This window comes from Bos indicus x Bos taurus, chromosome 1 (assembly GCF_003369695.1).
Source record: "Bos indicus x Bos taurus breed Angus x Brahman F1 hybrid chromosome 1, Bos_hybrid_MaternalHap_v2.0, whole genome shotgun sequence".
Lineage (NCBI taxonomy): Eukaryota > Metazoa > Chordata > Mammalia > Artiodactyla > Bovidae > Bos > Bos indicus x Bos taurus.
This window is the reverse complement of record NC_040076.1, coordinates 82,484,055-82,498,709: the sequence shown is the minus strand read 5'-3', so window position 1 is coordinate 82,498,709 and position 14,655 is coordinate 82,484,055. Positions and strand designations below refer to the sequence as shown.

Sequence of the window (14,655 nt, the reverse complement as noted above, 5' to 3'; positions counted from 1 at the left end):
AGATAAATACCAAAATCCCCAGAGCAGGGTGTTGGGTAGTTAGATGTAAGGTAGTGAGCATCTTTGCTTGTTTGTTTGAAATGTTGTAGTCAAAATCATCATAACCCAGATCTACATAACTGTTAGCTCAGACAGGACTCCTGAGATCCCTGTGTGTCCATATGTCATGACACTGGGGTTGATGGTGGCCTCTCCCAGTGAATCCTGAGCTCCCTCAGGGGCATGGTCTTTTTGCTTGCCACATTCCTAGAGTTTGGCAGAGTGTTCAACCCATCCTTGTTGGTTGACTGACTGGCTGACGAAGTGGAAAAAGAGGGAAATGTGAAAGGAGCAAAATGAGGAGGAGGAAGGAGAGACCGAGACAGGCCTCCAGTGTCTGCCTCTGACAGGGACTGTGGAGAGACGTAGATAGGCTTGAGCAAAGCTAGAGAGATGAGCTGTGCTGGCGGAGCTGTGATTAGAGGGAGACACCTAGGAGGTTCGCTGAGCCTCTCACTGGGTGATGGTAATGGTGGAGTCGCCACCTGACATTTTATCTCTTTAGGTAAGAGCCCTGAAGGGCATGTAGGTCGAAGAAGTCGATGAGTTTAATTTTTTTAATGTTATATGTTCTTTTAAAGAGTATTTATTTATTATTTATTTATTTATCTATTTATTTTTGGCTGTGCTGAATCTTCGTTGCTGTGCAGGCTTTCTCTGACTGTGATGAGCAGGGGCTACTCTTGAGTTGTGGTGTGCGGGTTTCTCATTGTGGTGGTTTCTCTTGCTGTGGACTGCAGGCTCTAGGGTGCAAAGGCTTCAGTCACTGTGGCTCCTGGGCTCTTGAGCACATGCCCAGTAGTTGTGGCTCATGGGCTTGGTTGCTCCTTGGCATGTGGGATCTTCCCAGACCAGGGATTGGACCATGTCCCCTGCATTGGTAGGGGGATTCTTTACCACTGAGCCACTGAGTTTAATTTCAGACAGTGATGTGAGCCCTCCAGGTGTGAGTATCCAGTGTGTACTAGGACATGTGGTCTAGAGCGTAGGGGAAATGCCAGAGCTAGGAGTATAGACGTGGTTGTTTCAGGAGAAGGATATGAGTGTTGAGTCTGTGATGAGCTTTCCCAGGGAGGCGGGTGGCTATAGACAGGCCCTGGGGAATATCAGTGTTTAAGGAAGGAGGACAGAGAAAGGACCCAGGCAAAGAGGCCGCGTCCAGAGGAGGAGGCAAACAGGAGCAGCAAGATAAAGTTTCAGGAAAGAGTCCCTTTTGGTGAGGTCAGATAAGGAAGAAAGGTCCAGAAAGATAAAAACTGAATAGTGTCCTTTGAGTTTGGCAGAGGAAGGCTATTTATGATCTTCGCTGAAGGAGTCTCATTGGAGAGGTGAGGAGGAAGAAGATTGTGTTGTGTCATGGGCAATGGGGAGCTGCATATGAGCACACGTGGAAGAGTGAATCTCCAAATCTGCTTTTTTCAGATTCTTGGACTTGAAGGGTAGACACAGATAGGTCAGTAATATTGCGGTGTGAATTTAGGGGGTGGGACATAGTTGACTCTGAAGAAAGTAAGGGAAGGAAATTTGAAGTCTCCCATATAAAATATGGGAGACAGGGAGAGATAACTAATGAGTCAAGGTTTTGGCAGAAATGGAGGAATGCAGTAATATTCACAATGCTAATCAGTACTGCCACCGCCGCTGCCAAGTCGCTTCAGTCGTGTCCGACTCTGTGCCACCCCAGAGACGGCAGCCCACCAGGCTTCCCCGTCCCTGGGATTCTCCAGGCAAGAACACTGGAGTGGGTTGCCATTTCCTTCTCCAATGCGTGAAAATGAAAAGTGAAAGTGAAGTCGCTCAGTCGTGTCCGACTCTAGCGACCCCATGGACTACAGCCCACCAGGCTCCTCCGTCCAAGGGATTTTCCAGGCAAAAGTACTGGAGTGGGGTGCCATTGCCTTCTCCGTAATCAGTACTAGTAACACTATTACTAGCACACACTAATAGAGCCCTCACTATGTACAAGTGCTCTTCTAAGTGCCTAACAAATATTTAACACTTTTAATCCTTACAACAAACCTATGAGGTCGGTACTCTACCCCCTTTTACAGATGAGGTAAACTGAAGTACTGAGTCAAAACAATGATCATCATTATCATTTATTGGGCTCGTACTTACTTATTTAATTTATTGGCTGCACTGGGTCTTTGTTGCTGCATGGGCTTTTTCTCTATTTGTGGACAGTGGGGGCTATTCTCTAGTTGCGGTGAGCGGGCTTCTCATTGTGGTGGCTTCCCGTTGTGGAGCACCAGCCCTAGGACATGTGGACTCAGTAGCTGTGGTGCACAGGCTTAACTGCTCCTCGGCATGTGGAATCCTCCCAGACTAGGCATTAAATCCGAGTTCCCTGCATTGACAGATGAATTCTCAACCCCTGGACTACCAGTTCAGTTCAGTTCAGTTGAATCACTCAGTCGTGTCCAACTCTTTGTGACTCCATGAATTGCAGCACGCCAGGTCTCCCTGTCCATCACCAACTCCCGGAGTTCACCCAAACTTATGTCCATTGAGTCGGTGATGCCCTCCAGCCATCTCATCCTCTGTCATCCCCTTCTCCTGCCCCTAATCCCTCCCAGCATCAGAGTCTTTTCCAATGAGTCATCTCTTCGTATGAGGTGGCCAAAGTATTGGAATTTCAGCTTCCGCATCGGTCCTTCCAATGAACACCCAGGACTGATCTCCTTCAGAATGGACTGTTTGGATCTCCTTGCAGTTCAAGGGACTCTCTAGAGCTCTTTTTATTTATCAGGAGTATGATTCTTGACAATACCTCTATAATGTGTTAATAGATCAGTTTTACATATTAGGCATAGTAAGAAGACAGTCAGAGGCAGTCAGGACACAGAAAGAAAGTCTACCTTGGTCTCTAGTTTTGGAGGGAAGGATGAATGTGGACATAGAGGTGGGTACAGAAATAAGGAAGGGGTGGAGAGAAGACTGACTTTGAGGCAATTCAAGACAATGGCTTTGGCTTCTATGGCAAATAGAGAAGGAACATTTATTATGGAAAACACAGGTAACAATAAAAGAAAATAAGAATAATTCTAAGCCTTTGCCATAATCACTTTTTACATCTTGTGTTTCCTTCCAGAGTTTTCTGTCAGCATACATATACAGGTATTTATACATACATAACATGAGAAGTCAGTCCTTTGTTCTGGTTGAAAGAATAAGAACAAATAAATCCAATAGAATCTACATCTTGCAATTTTGGAGCTACAAGCAGAACAGTTCTAAGTGTCAGGAGATAGCGCCCCCTTGTTCTGAGCAATCTCCCTCCCTCTATAGCTGTGCAAACCCTGCAAAGACCCTCTTCTGGCACACAGAGGTTTGAGGCGCTGTGACCTGGAGAAGCCAGACTGCTTTGCACAACATATTGAAAGATCACCTTTGTAGTGGGGCAGTGGAGTTGCCTCTCCAACAGACTGTTCTTGAAGAAGTGTTTCAGACCTACGTATGAATTTAGCTCAATCCTAGAGGCAGAAAATATACTTACTATGAACCAATTACATATAAGAACAAAACAACATTTATATGTGTGTTTGTGTTTTTGTTGCAAGGGAGATTGTCCTAGATTAAATGTGGGGGTATATATGTGTGTTCTTCACTGAAAAGTGCCAAAAATACATTCTGGCCTCAGGGATGCAGCCCCAATCAGAAATTGGGGGTAGGATTGGGTGAAGCTTCCTGGAATCATTGAAGGGTTCATTCAATAGATGGGTTCCCAATGAGTGGCCCAGTTGTCTGGGGAAGTGACATGGGGGTATGACAACTCCCTTGGTTTACAGAGGGTGTAGAACACCAGCAAGCAGATACTTGAGAGGGGCTGTAGGAGAGATGGAGGTGAGTGGCTCTGACCATAGGAAGTGGAAGGGACTGGACCCTGTACTGACCCCAAGCCTTTGGCTGCAACCTAAGGATAGATAAGGAATTTATTTGAAGAGATGTTATCTCAGGACCCACAGTGATCAATGGAGCCAAGAACTCAGACAGCACCTTTTAGGCTTGTCTTCTAGGAAAACTTGTTCAAGCAACAGCACTGCTTTTATAAATATAGAATTCTGTTTCACATGAAGAAAGTGAAAGTTAGTCGTGTCTGGCTCTTTGCAACCCCATGGACTGTAGCCTGCTAGGCTCCTCTGTCCGTGGGATTTCTCAGGCAAGAGTACTGGAGTGGGTTGCCCTTCCCTTCTCTAGGGGATCCTCCTGACCTAGGGATTGAACCCAAGTCTTCTGCATTGCAGGCAGATTCTTTCCACATAGTTTTTATTAAACAATATTGTAAATATCTCTTCATGTAATTAAGCGTTCTATGCTATGATGTTCAGTGGTCACTGCATTGTGAATAGAACATGGCTTATTTTTTTTTTTATTAGAGGATAATTGCTTTATTGTGTTGGTTTCTGCCGTTCAGCAACTCGAATTAGTCATGACTATGTGTATGTGTTCAGTCACTCAGTTGTGTCTGACTCTGAAGCCCCATGGACTGTAGCCCGCTTGGTTCATCTGTCGATGGAATTTTCCAGGCAAGACTACTAGAGTGGGTTGTCATTTCCTATTCCAGGGGATCTTCCTAACGCATGGATCAAACTCAAGTCTCTTGAGTCTCCTGCATTGGCAGGCAGAATCTTTACCACTAGTGCCACCTGGGAAGCCCCCCAGTCATAATTATTTATATGTATATATATATCGCCTCCCTCCTGTACCTCCTCCCTGCCTCCCATCCCACCTGGAACATGGCTTAATAACTACTGCGTTGGAACTGTCCACCGGACTGGACCTCATCAGCGACAAAACTAAGCCCCTCTTGCTGTCTGGCCAGTGCCATATGCTTGCCCTCCTCTAAGGACCAGGTAAGTCAGTTCCTCCATCTCTCACCTCTCAGCAGCTTCCTGCGGTAGTTGTGGATCACCTGCTGAAGTCCCAGCATGCCTTGTTCCCAAGCTCACGGAAGTCATGGAGAAAAGGAGGCCCAAATACATCGAGGAAATACTGAGGCAAAGACATGGCTGGGATCCCAGCACAGATTCCCTGTCCTCCTGCAGTTATAGTCTTGGCTGAGCTGAGCCCTTTCCTCACAGTGTTTGGATTGGATATTGGACTAGGTGAGTCAGGCCTCTTGGCACCCTCCTCTGAGTTGAAAGTCACATTGAGATGGGGTTGTTGGCAGATCAGTAGAATAATCGGTCCTGTGCACAACCCAAGTCCTCCCATCTCTCTCTCTGAAACTAGGTCCCACTGTGTCTTGTGAGGGTGTAGGCTGGACCGAGTCATAGGAGCTGACCTACATCAGCCCTGTAGTAGCCCAGAGCCTCTTGTGGTGACCTGGGTCCTGGGTCCCAAATGAAGGAGGCACTTCCCTCTGGGCCTTCAGCTTCTTTCTGTAGCCAGTGAGCTCACCCCTCCCAGGCAACCCTAGACAGACCTGGTTGGAATCCCAGCTCCATCACTGACTGGTTGGGTGACCTTGGCTTCACCTCTGTGTTGGGATCCCTGCCATGGCTTTGCCTCAGTGTTTCCTCAGTACGTTTGGGCCTCCATGCTTCTATGAGCTTGGGAACAAGTCCTCAGAGATGAGTTTTCCTCATCCTTAAAAATGAAAAAAATGTTATCTGTTCCTATGAATGTAAAAAGTGTCAATGCATATAAATGTAACAGGACCTTAAAACTAGATTTTCCACCAGGCATTAACATGTATTATAGATGTGAAAATCCAAAGTGCGATGCCAAGTCACCTTCTGGAGATTTTCTAAGGAAATGCCAACATCTGTTCCAAGACTTTTGAAACCCCTTGCCCCCTTTGAGACTCTGAAAAAGTAGAAATAGAGGAGGCAGAAGGATATTGTGAGGAAGATTTCTTTGAAGAAATCTGTGCTGTGAGTCCTGTCTTGGGGCTGGGGTGAGTGCCTGCTCCCTCACCTCAGACCTAGTGAGAGTGAGTGTCTGGGGGTGGAGAGGGCTACTCCAAGTGCTTAACATATGAACCCTGGATCTGGGACCTGGGGGCCTGGCCCTCACCCACTTAGGGAGTCTGGAAGATAAGAGAAGGGCTCACTAGCTGCTCTTGTTGGGGGGGCTGCCATCATCCTGGGACCACCTTCCTCTCCCAGAGTTTTTTGGGATACAAGAAGCATGGGAGTTTCTGCTGGTCAGATGTGGACCTCACAGCAGAGAGCCTATGAGGGCTCCATGTCTTGGGTCCTGTGTGGAGGGACCCCGCTAGCTAAAGGTTAGTGCTGAGGAACCCCCAGATGACCAGCTGAAACGAGACTGGACTTGAGATACAACCACAGGTTAGGGAGAACTTGGGAAGAAAGGGGCTGAGTGGGAAGCCTGTGGAGAGGATATTAAAGCACTCCATGAGAAAGAGGCAGAATTCAACATCTGCCTGGCAAGGAAGCTTGAAGTCAACTGCCAGCTGTTGCTGCCCCTTCACTGCCTGCTCCCGTGGAGTAGCAGAGTTGTAGCCATGGCAACTGGCTGGGGAGACCCAGTGGAAAACCATAGAAGAAGCCAAGTTCTCTCCACTGTCCCCATTGCGGGGTCCAGCTGGGCAGGCCAGGCTGGAGGAAAAGAGAGGATTTAAGGTAAAAAGAAGTCCTGAGTTTTGATGAAAGCCTTGTATTTGCATTCCAAGTACTGAATCCAGACTGTGTTTGCAACCCCAAGAGACTGCAGACCCTATTCTAAAAATGAGCAGAAAATCTCGGGCCTGCTAAGGATGCATCCAGGCCTGGAGGCTTTCCTCCTGGAATACTGTAGGTGCAGGGAAACAGCATATGGTTGCTTAGGGTTCTGAACAGAGCATTTAGCAGCTGCAAAACACACAGCAATCATTTTTTCTTCCCTGCCCACCTGATCATCTCTGATACATAGTCCGCGCTTGCTCTGACACATGTTCCTCCAGTTCATATGTTATACCTGAAGCATGTTGTCTGTCTGAATGCCAAGGCCAAGGTTTGTGGGCAAAAGCCCTTTTTTTGTGTGTGCCCCTGATTATCTTGAGCCTAATCTCCCTAGAGGGAGAAGGCAATAGCACCCCACTCCAGTACTCTTGCCTGGAAAATCCCATGGGCGGAGGAGCCTGGTAGGCTGCAATCCATGGGGTCGCTAAGAGTCGGACACGACTAAGCGACTTCACTTTCACTTTTCACTTTCATGCATTGGAGGAGGAAATGGCAACCCACTCCAGTGTTCTTGCCTAGAGAATCCCAGGGACGGCGGGGACTGGTGGGCTGCTGTCTATGGGGTCGCACAGAGTCGGACACGACTGAAGTGACTTAGCAGCAGCAGCAGCAGCAGCAGCAATCTCCCTAGAAGACAGATGAGCTCTATGACAGGCACGATCTTCCTGTGGGGAGAGGGGATCATGCAGTGTGTTTCCCATTTCTCAGATGGAGGAAGCACTACCCAAATCAGGCAGGGAGATGGAGCCAGGCAGACTACCCCCTCCCCACCATTTAGCCGTCTTAAAGCCCCCGTCCGTGGTCTTAAGCTTCCTGCCCCACTGGCTGCTCCTCTGTTATTAAAAAAAAAAAGTTGATAATAATAGGGCAAATCTCACAGAGGTAAGACTATGAAATGAAATCATGTATGAGGTTGAATTCTAGGAAACTGCCAGTATTCAATGGTCTTTTCACTCTCAGAAATGGCAATTTAAGATGGTTTAGCCTAATGTGTAAACAATGCTTTGTGAACTCTAAATTGTTAGTTATTGTGTTAAAAAACCAAAATAACAGTAACAACAAAATCCTTCCATCCATGCTCCCTAATGAGTCTCCAGAATTCTGTTTGCAGGAATGTCCCGAGGCACTGCGGATTTGTAAAGTGGCGACGCAGGACAGCCTGAGACCAGAGAGTGTGCGAGACCTCAGTTCTGTGCTTATTTCTCCCGGGACCTAGACAGCTCCCCCTCTCTCTTCCGGTTCCATTGCAAACACTTGCACAAATGACAGTTCTCCCCCACCACAAATGTCTGAAGTTTCATTACTTTGGGTCTAGATGGGCATCTGTTATGTTCACTCTGCTCGACACTCAGTATTCTCTCAATTCTGAGGACTCAAATTTTTTAGGTTCAAGAAATACTCATTGAAGTAAGTCAGACCGAGAAGGAAAAAGATCATATGACATCCCTTATATACAAAATCTGAAAATAAATGATTCAAATGAACTTATTTATGACATAGAAACAGACTTACAGACTTAGAGAATTAACTTATGGTTGCCAGCAGGGAAGAATGGGGTAAAGAGACAATTAGGGAATTTAGGATCGACATGTTCATGTATATTTAAAACCGATAACCAACAAGGTCCTACTGTGGGTCCTTCTGTTTAATATTATGTGGCAGCCTGGATTCGAGGGGAGTTTGGGAGAGAATGGATACATGTATATGTATGACTGAGCCTCTTTGCTGTCCACCTGAAACTATCATAACATTGTTAATCAGCTATACTCCAATATAAAACAAAACAGAAAAATAAAATAAAAAACTGCCTTAAAAACTCTTTCAGTTTTGGAACTATAAAAAAAGAAATACTCCTTCTTTAAAAAGATATATCTCCCACCAGAGGATAAATTTGACTATGTAAAAATTTAAAACATTTATATGATAAAATACTATAAATGCAACTGAAAAAAGGATTCAGGAGGTGGAGGGGCTGAGTGAAGTGGGTGAAGGGGGTCAAAAGTATAAACTTCCAGTCATTAGATAAATAATTCCTGGGGATATAATGTATAGCTAGTGACCATACTTAATACTGTATTGTACATTTGAAAGTTGCTAAGATAGTAGATCTTAAAAATACCCAACAAAAGAAAAATTATATAGTTAATGTGTGTGGATGAATATTAACTAGACTTTTTGTGGTGATCATTTTGCAATATATTGAATCATTATGCTATACACCTGAAACGAATATAATGTTATATGTCAATTATATCAATTTTAAAAATGGCAAAGAGACAATTCACAGGAAAGGAATCCCAAATGGCCAGTAAACTATGAAAGGGTGATCAAACTGACTAGAAATCAAGGTCATACGAATAAAAATTATACTGAGGTAAAATTTCTTATCCATCGGTCTGGCAAAATTAAAAAGTATGAAAATATTAAGTCTTGGTGAAGTTGAGGAAAAGCGGGGACAGGTATATACTACTTGTTGGAGTATAAATTGAAGAGCAGTTTTCCAGAATATAGTAAAATTGGACATGTGGATATCCTATCACTCTGCAACTCTACTTTTAGATATGTACTTGGAAAAGCTTCACCCAATTGCCTAAAGCACATATTTTTATATTGTTTCATTGTTCATGATGGTAAAAAAAATTGAACTGTTGCATAAATCCATCTATAGATAAAGTACTATATACAAATGTGGTATAGTCAGTAATACAATGAGACGTTCTATAGCAGTCCAGAAAAATTAACTGATTTACTCTCTGTAAATGTGGAGAAAGCTAAAACTTACACTCTGATGTGAAAACCCCAAGTTATAACAACATATGTGCAGTATATTACTGCTTAAGTAAACTTTAAAGCTACATGCAACGGCATTGTATTTGTTCAATTGTTTAGTTGCTAAGTCGTGTTTGACTCTTTGTGACCTCATGAACAGTAGCCCGCCAGGCTCCTCTGCCCATGGGATTTCCCAGGCAAGAATACTGGAGTGGGTTGTCATTTTTTACTCCAGGGGATCTTCCTGAACCAGGGATCGAACCCGCATCTCCTGCTCGCAGGCAGATTCTTTACCGCTGAGCCACTGGGGAAGCCCGTTTATTGTACAGTACACATGTGTATTATGTAACAAATGGGCTTCCCCATATATATGTGTGTGTGTATATATATAAAATGGACTTGGAAAGATCCACAAATTCTTTATAGTGGTATTGCTTCAGAAGAACCATCAGTTTTATCTGTAGTTTTATTTCTTTAAAAATATTACTTGAAGCACATCCAGTAAAACATTATAAATTATTAGTACTGATTAGTGGGAACACATTACATTATTTTCTATTCTAATTTTTTAGTTTTAACATTTCTTTAAAAATTCCCTCTCTGTTCTATTTTTCTTTTTCTGGAACACCTGTTAGAAGGAGATTGGAACTTTAGACTTTATTTTCCACATCTCTTAAATTAATTCATATTTTCCTCTTCCTGTGCTGCATTCCAGAAGAATCCTTCAGCTCAATTTTCCAACTCAGTAATTCTTACAAACTGTCGTTACTTTGTTATCAGCTCATCAGCTTAATTTTTAAATTTCCTTTATGGTATTTTTTATTTTCAAGCGTTCTCATTGGTTCTTTTTTGGCACGGCCTGCTTCTTGTTTCTTGGATGCCAGACCCTCACTTACCAGTCTGAGCATTTGGATTCTGTTTAGGTCTTGCTGAGAATAAACTTTGCCTCTGACCGCTCCTTTTTGTTGTCTGCTCCACTTTTTCGTGGTGTTAGCATAACGCAAGAGTGTGCTGACTGTTGACTGTGCTCATCACTGGAGCTGAGTGGTGCTCTCTAGTATCTGCTTCTGCGACTTGCTCAGGAAAACAGCGGGATGGGGGTGAGTGGGGAAGGAGAGGGTGGGCAGGTGGGAGCAGGGGGGTGGCCCTGGCTGGTCTTGTGGCATGGATGCTCCAGTTTCTGGTGTGTACCGCAGCCTGCCTTATCTCTCTGAAGATAAGGCAGGGTGCCTTATCTAGGCAGGTTGTGGGTTGTTCCAGCCTACAACCACCCTGTTGCCAGGAGGGAGATGTCCCGGTCGCTTCTGACTGGCTGGTGTCTGAGTGTGGGCAGGGGTTGGTTTTTGGAGACCAAACACTGCTTCCCTTGGCGGTTTTCTGTTTGGGTTGCCTTGGTCCCCCTCCAGCTCCTGGGCACTCCTTCCTCTGGGCCTGGTGCTGTCCCGTCCACATTTTGGATTGTGTTATTGTGTTTTCTTCAACCCAATACCCATCAGCGTTTCACCAGCATTTCATCTTTAGAAGTTCTTTATGGTTGCTAATCCATCAAGGGACCCCTTCATAATTTTGAGTTGCAGATTTAAAAAATATCTTTTTTTTTTTCATTTGTTAGTGATCTTTCTTATTTATAGGCTACCATCTGTGAATCTCAAGCTTGGAGAAAGAGCTTAGGGCTAGCCACATAGATTTGGAAGTCATTTGAATAAAATAAAACCTGAAGCACGGAAGGGTAAAAGAAAGTCAGAGAGAGCCTGTGCACGGAGAGAGGAAAAGCAAACCAAGGATGGAAATTAGGAAATTACCCGTGCTTAACAGGTTGGGATAAAATGAGGAGCCAGTGGGCAGGAGTGGTGGGAGAAGCAACAGGAGACTTGCGGAAAAGCGGGAGAGAGAGGAAGGGCACACACAGAGACATCAGAAAAGGCCAGGAGGGCAACACTGAGGTTGCTGGGAGCCCTTCGGAGTTGCCTCACCTGAGCGCTGGGTTCAAAGCCAAACAGTGAAGAGTTAAGCGCCAGGTGTGATGAGAAGAAAGCTGAGGCAGGCATTGTCCTGCTATGACTTGGTGTAGAAGTGGAGGGGGCCTTGGAGGCAAAACGCCAGCCAGGATGGGGTTCTGGGAGACCCTGGCCAAATCCCCTCCATTTATTTGAGGCTTCCTGACACCCACATGTAAGGAATTTTTCCTTGGTATAGGAAGCAGATAGAATTAACAGCTTTGATTATTGTTTCTGTTTGTAATATATACAGCAAGAGGTATTTTAGAAACACTTGTAATTCCCCGTTATAAATCCATCTTTGTTAAGAAGCCTTCTTAACTTTCTTTTCATGATCCATAACTGTCTAGACCAGAGAAGAATTTGGATCTTTGGCAAATGGCCAAATCAATGGGGTAAATATCTGTGAGTTGCTTGGCACCAGAGAGGAAATATGATGTAGGTTAATGCTGTGAATGGACTCTGATTAGTTGAGCCCTGATGCTTCCATCATGAGGTGGGAAAGACAGGGCTGGGTCCAAGGACAGCCTCCTCATGTATAGGCATTGGGCAGAAGGCAAAGCCACCTCCTTCTTTTGCACTTAATGAAGCCATGATGCATGGAGGAATGGCATCTAAAACAGAAACTTTTTAGCATCTGAGCAAGAAATGCTGACCATGAAAACCATGAAAGTGAAAACATTAGTCACTCTGTCATGTCTGACTCTTTGTGACCCCATGGACTGTAGACTGCCAGGCTCCTCTGCCCATGGAATTCTCCAGGCAAGAATACTGGAGTGGGTAGCCATTTCCTTCTCCAGGGAATCTTCCAGACCCAGGGATCCAATCCAGGTTTCTGGCATCGCAGGCAGATTCTTTACCATTTGAGCCACCATGGAGCATGTGCAATAAAAATGCATAAGTTGCTGATGACCCTGTGTGACCTTCCACATGTGGCACTCAACTAGTGAGGGCAAATTTAAGAGAAAACAGTACTTAGAGTGCATGTCCAGTGGCTTCAGGAGACAGATGCATGGGACCAGAAGCTGACCTGGTTGCAAGCTGGGTTGTAATCTGGTGCAACCCAGGCCACAACTCAACCCTCTCCTCGGTGAATATTCCACCCTTAATCAAAAAGACCCCCACCTATTTAAAGGGCCAAAAGTAAGATAAAATGGGGAGCAAAAATCTCTGCGGTGTGCCCCTCACTCTCAAGGATGCCAGCACCCTTCTCTGCATGTGTCCTCTGCTTTTGCCTCAGTAAACTGCTTCTTTGCAGCACAGGAGTGAGCCCTCTAATAAAGGAGTTGCTAAAGGAGAGGTGGAGGGTCTACCCTCCTCTCTCCTCACAGACACCGGCCTTTCTTAGTAAGTGTGCACAGCTCTCCTCTTCCTGCTGCTCTCCGGAGGTGGAGAAGTCCCAGCACCCTGGGCACATCTGCTCTCTCCGTGCCCATGATCACCTCTCTAAAACACCACAGGATGCCACTTTGGGGCCTCCAAATCTTTGGTGTTTCCCCCCAACCCTCTCTCCATGCTCTGACCCTTTTTTTCCACTCTCAATCACTCCACACTTTTCGGTGGAGCCTCTGAGAAGAGCTGGGCACTGTGTCGGGTGTTGACAAGTGTAAAAATGAGCTGATAGCTTGCGGCCTGGCAGTGGGGCGCTGGGGTCTCCTTGGAGCACATGGTGCAATAGTTCCAGCATTGAGACTTGTTCCAGAGCCACACAGCACCTAAGGAGGGAGAGTGTACTGGATACAGATGATCCAAAAAAACGTTTTCAGGAGAATTGGGGAGGGCATCCTGGACAGGGGGACCAGCATGTGTGACGACCCAGAAAGACGCTGTGGTACGTTTGGTAAAGGCGGGTGGTTTTGTTGCCTAGACTCTGGAGAAGGAGGGGGTGACATGGAGGGAAAGGTGGCCTGTGAAGGGCTTTGTACCAGCGCTTGGTGGAGAGGCAGCAGGCAGGTGGAGGTTGTAGGGTGACCACCCCTACATTCTCTGGAGCTGGCTCTGGGACCTGTGCCGGGTGTATTCGGAAGGGAACACTGTGGTGGGGGCAGGAGGACCGTTTAGGAGACTTGTACTGGCCAGACAGGTGGCGCTGAGGGACTAGGCTCTGTCAGCAGTAGGGGAGCTAGAGAGATGGTTCCCACTCTAGAAGGTGAAGGGTGGTGAGGGGCAAGGGTGTGGCTGGCATTTCTGTACGGAATTCCTGGTCAGGTGATGGGGACTGGAAATGTGAGCTGGGGAGCGGAGTAGGGGAGGTTGCTGGAGTCTCATCCTCCATCCTACTCCCAGGGCCCAAGATCCCAGCAGCGTACTTTCCAGCCCCACAGACGGGTCTCTGTCTCTAACACACCTCGTCTGGTCAAGCCTTCGCTAATGGTGTTCTTTCTGCCTGACGCGCCCTCACTGTTCACCTGTCTTCACCCGGTAAATAGTAATCATGGCTCATAACATAAACATAATTAGAATCACTTTTGAGCCCTCACCTTGAGTCCAGGTAGGATGCTGACCTCTGTCTTTAACCTGTAAATACTCACAACAAACCTACGAGATAGGCATCGTTACTGAAGTTGCAAGATGAAGAAATTGAAGCCAAGAAGTGGTTAGGTTGTTGATAATCACAGTAAGTGGCAGAGCCAAGATTCGACTTTATGCTCTTAAAAACTAGTCCCTCATGCTAGAGGGACTCCAAGGTCCAGCTTCTGTAACACCTTCCACATGGAACTAGCCTGTACCCAGCCTCTTCTCCACCAAGTGGGATTCCCCTCTTTGGGGCTCCCTGTTGCCTCTCTGGGGCTCCCAAGCTCTGTGCTGATGACTCTGGGCTCTGACCCTAGGCACTTGTGAAATTGGGGGATGCTAGGACCAATTCCTACCAGTCCCAGGAAACTGGAGCTCAGAAAGGGCAAGTAATTTTCATACTGACACAGTTAGAAAGTAGCAAGACCTGATAGGAGAATGAGAAAAGACTGCTTGAAGTACTGGACTGTAGTGAAATAGGCAGGACATGAGCACAGATCCTGAGAAGGTCCCAACACCTTTGATCAGCCACTTCCACCCATCACAGATAACCAAACCCTCCCCAGGGTTCAGTGGTCATGCTCAAAGATTTTTGAAGAGCATCATTGCTTATGAAACCTTCTAATGATCTGATTGGGTGGGGTGTGGGG

General features: G+C 45.9%; 1 protein-coding gene across 1 annotated transcript; it reads left to right on the top strand.

Annotated features, from left to right (window-relative positions):
• Window positions 1-4,789: 4,789 nt before the first annotated feature.
• Window positions 4,790-7,941, top strand: LINC02054 (long intergenic non-protein coding RNA 2054; the record flags this gene model as incomplete). Its single annotated transcript, XM_027550772.1, is given in 5 exon segments — window positions 4,790-4,939; window positions 4,941-4,974; window positions 4,977-5,144; window positions 5,845-5,915; window positions 7,837-7,941. Coding segments are annotated over 5 exon segments (528 nt in total), but the record flags the coding sequence as incomplete, so codon positions are not given.
• Between the last annotated feature and the right edge of the window lie 6,714 nt (window positions 7,942-14,655).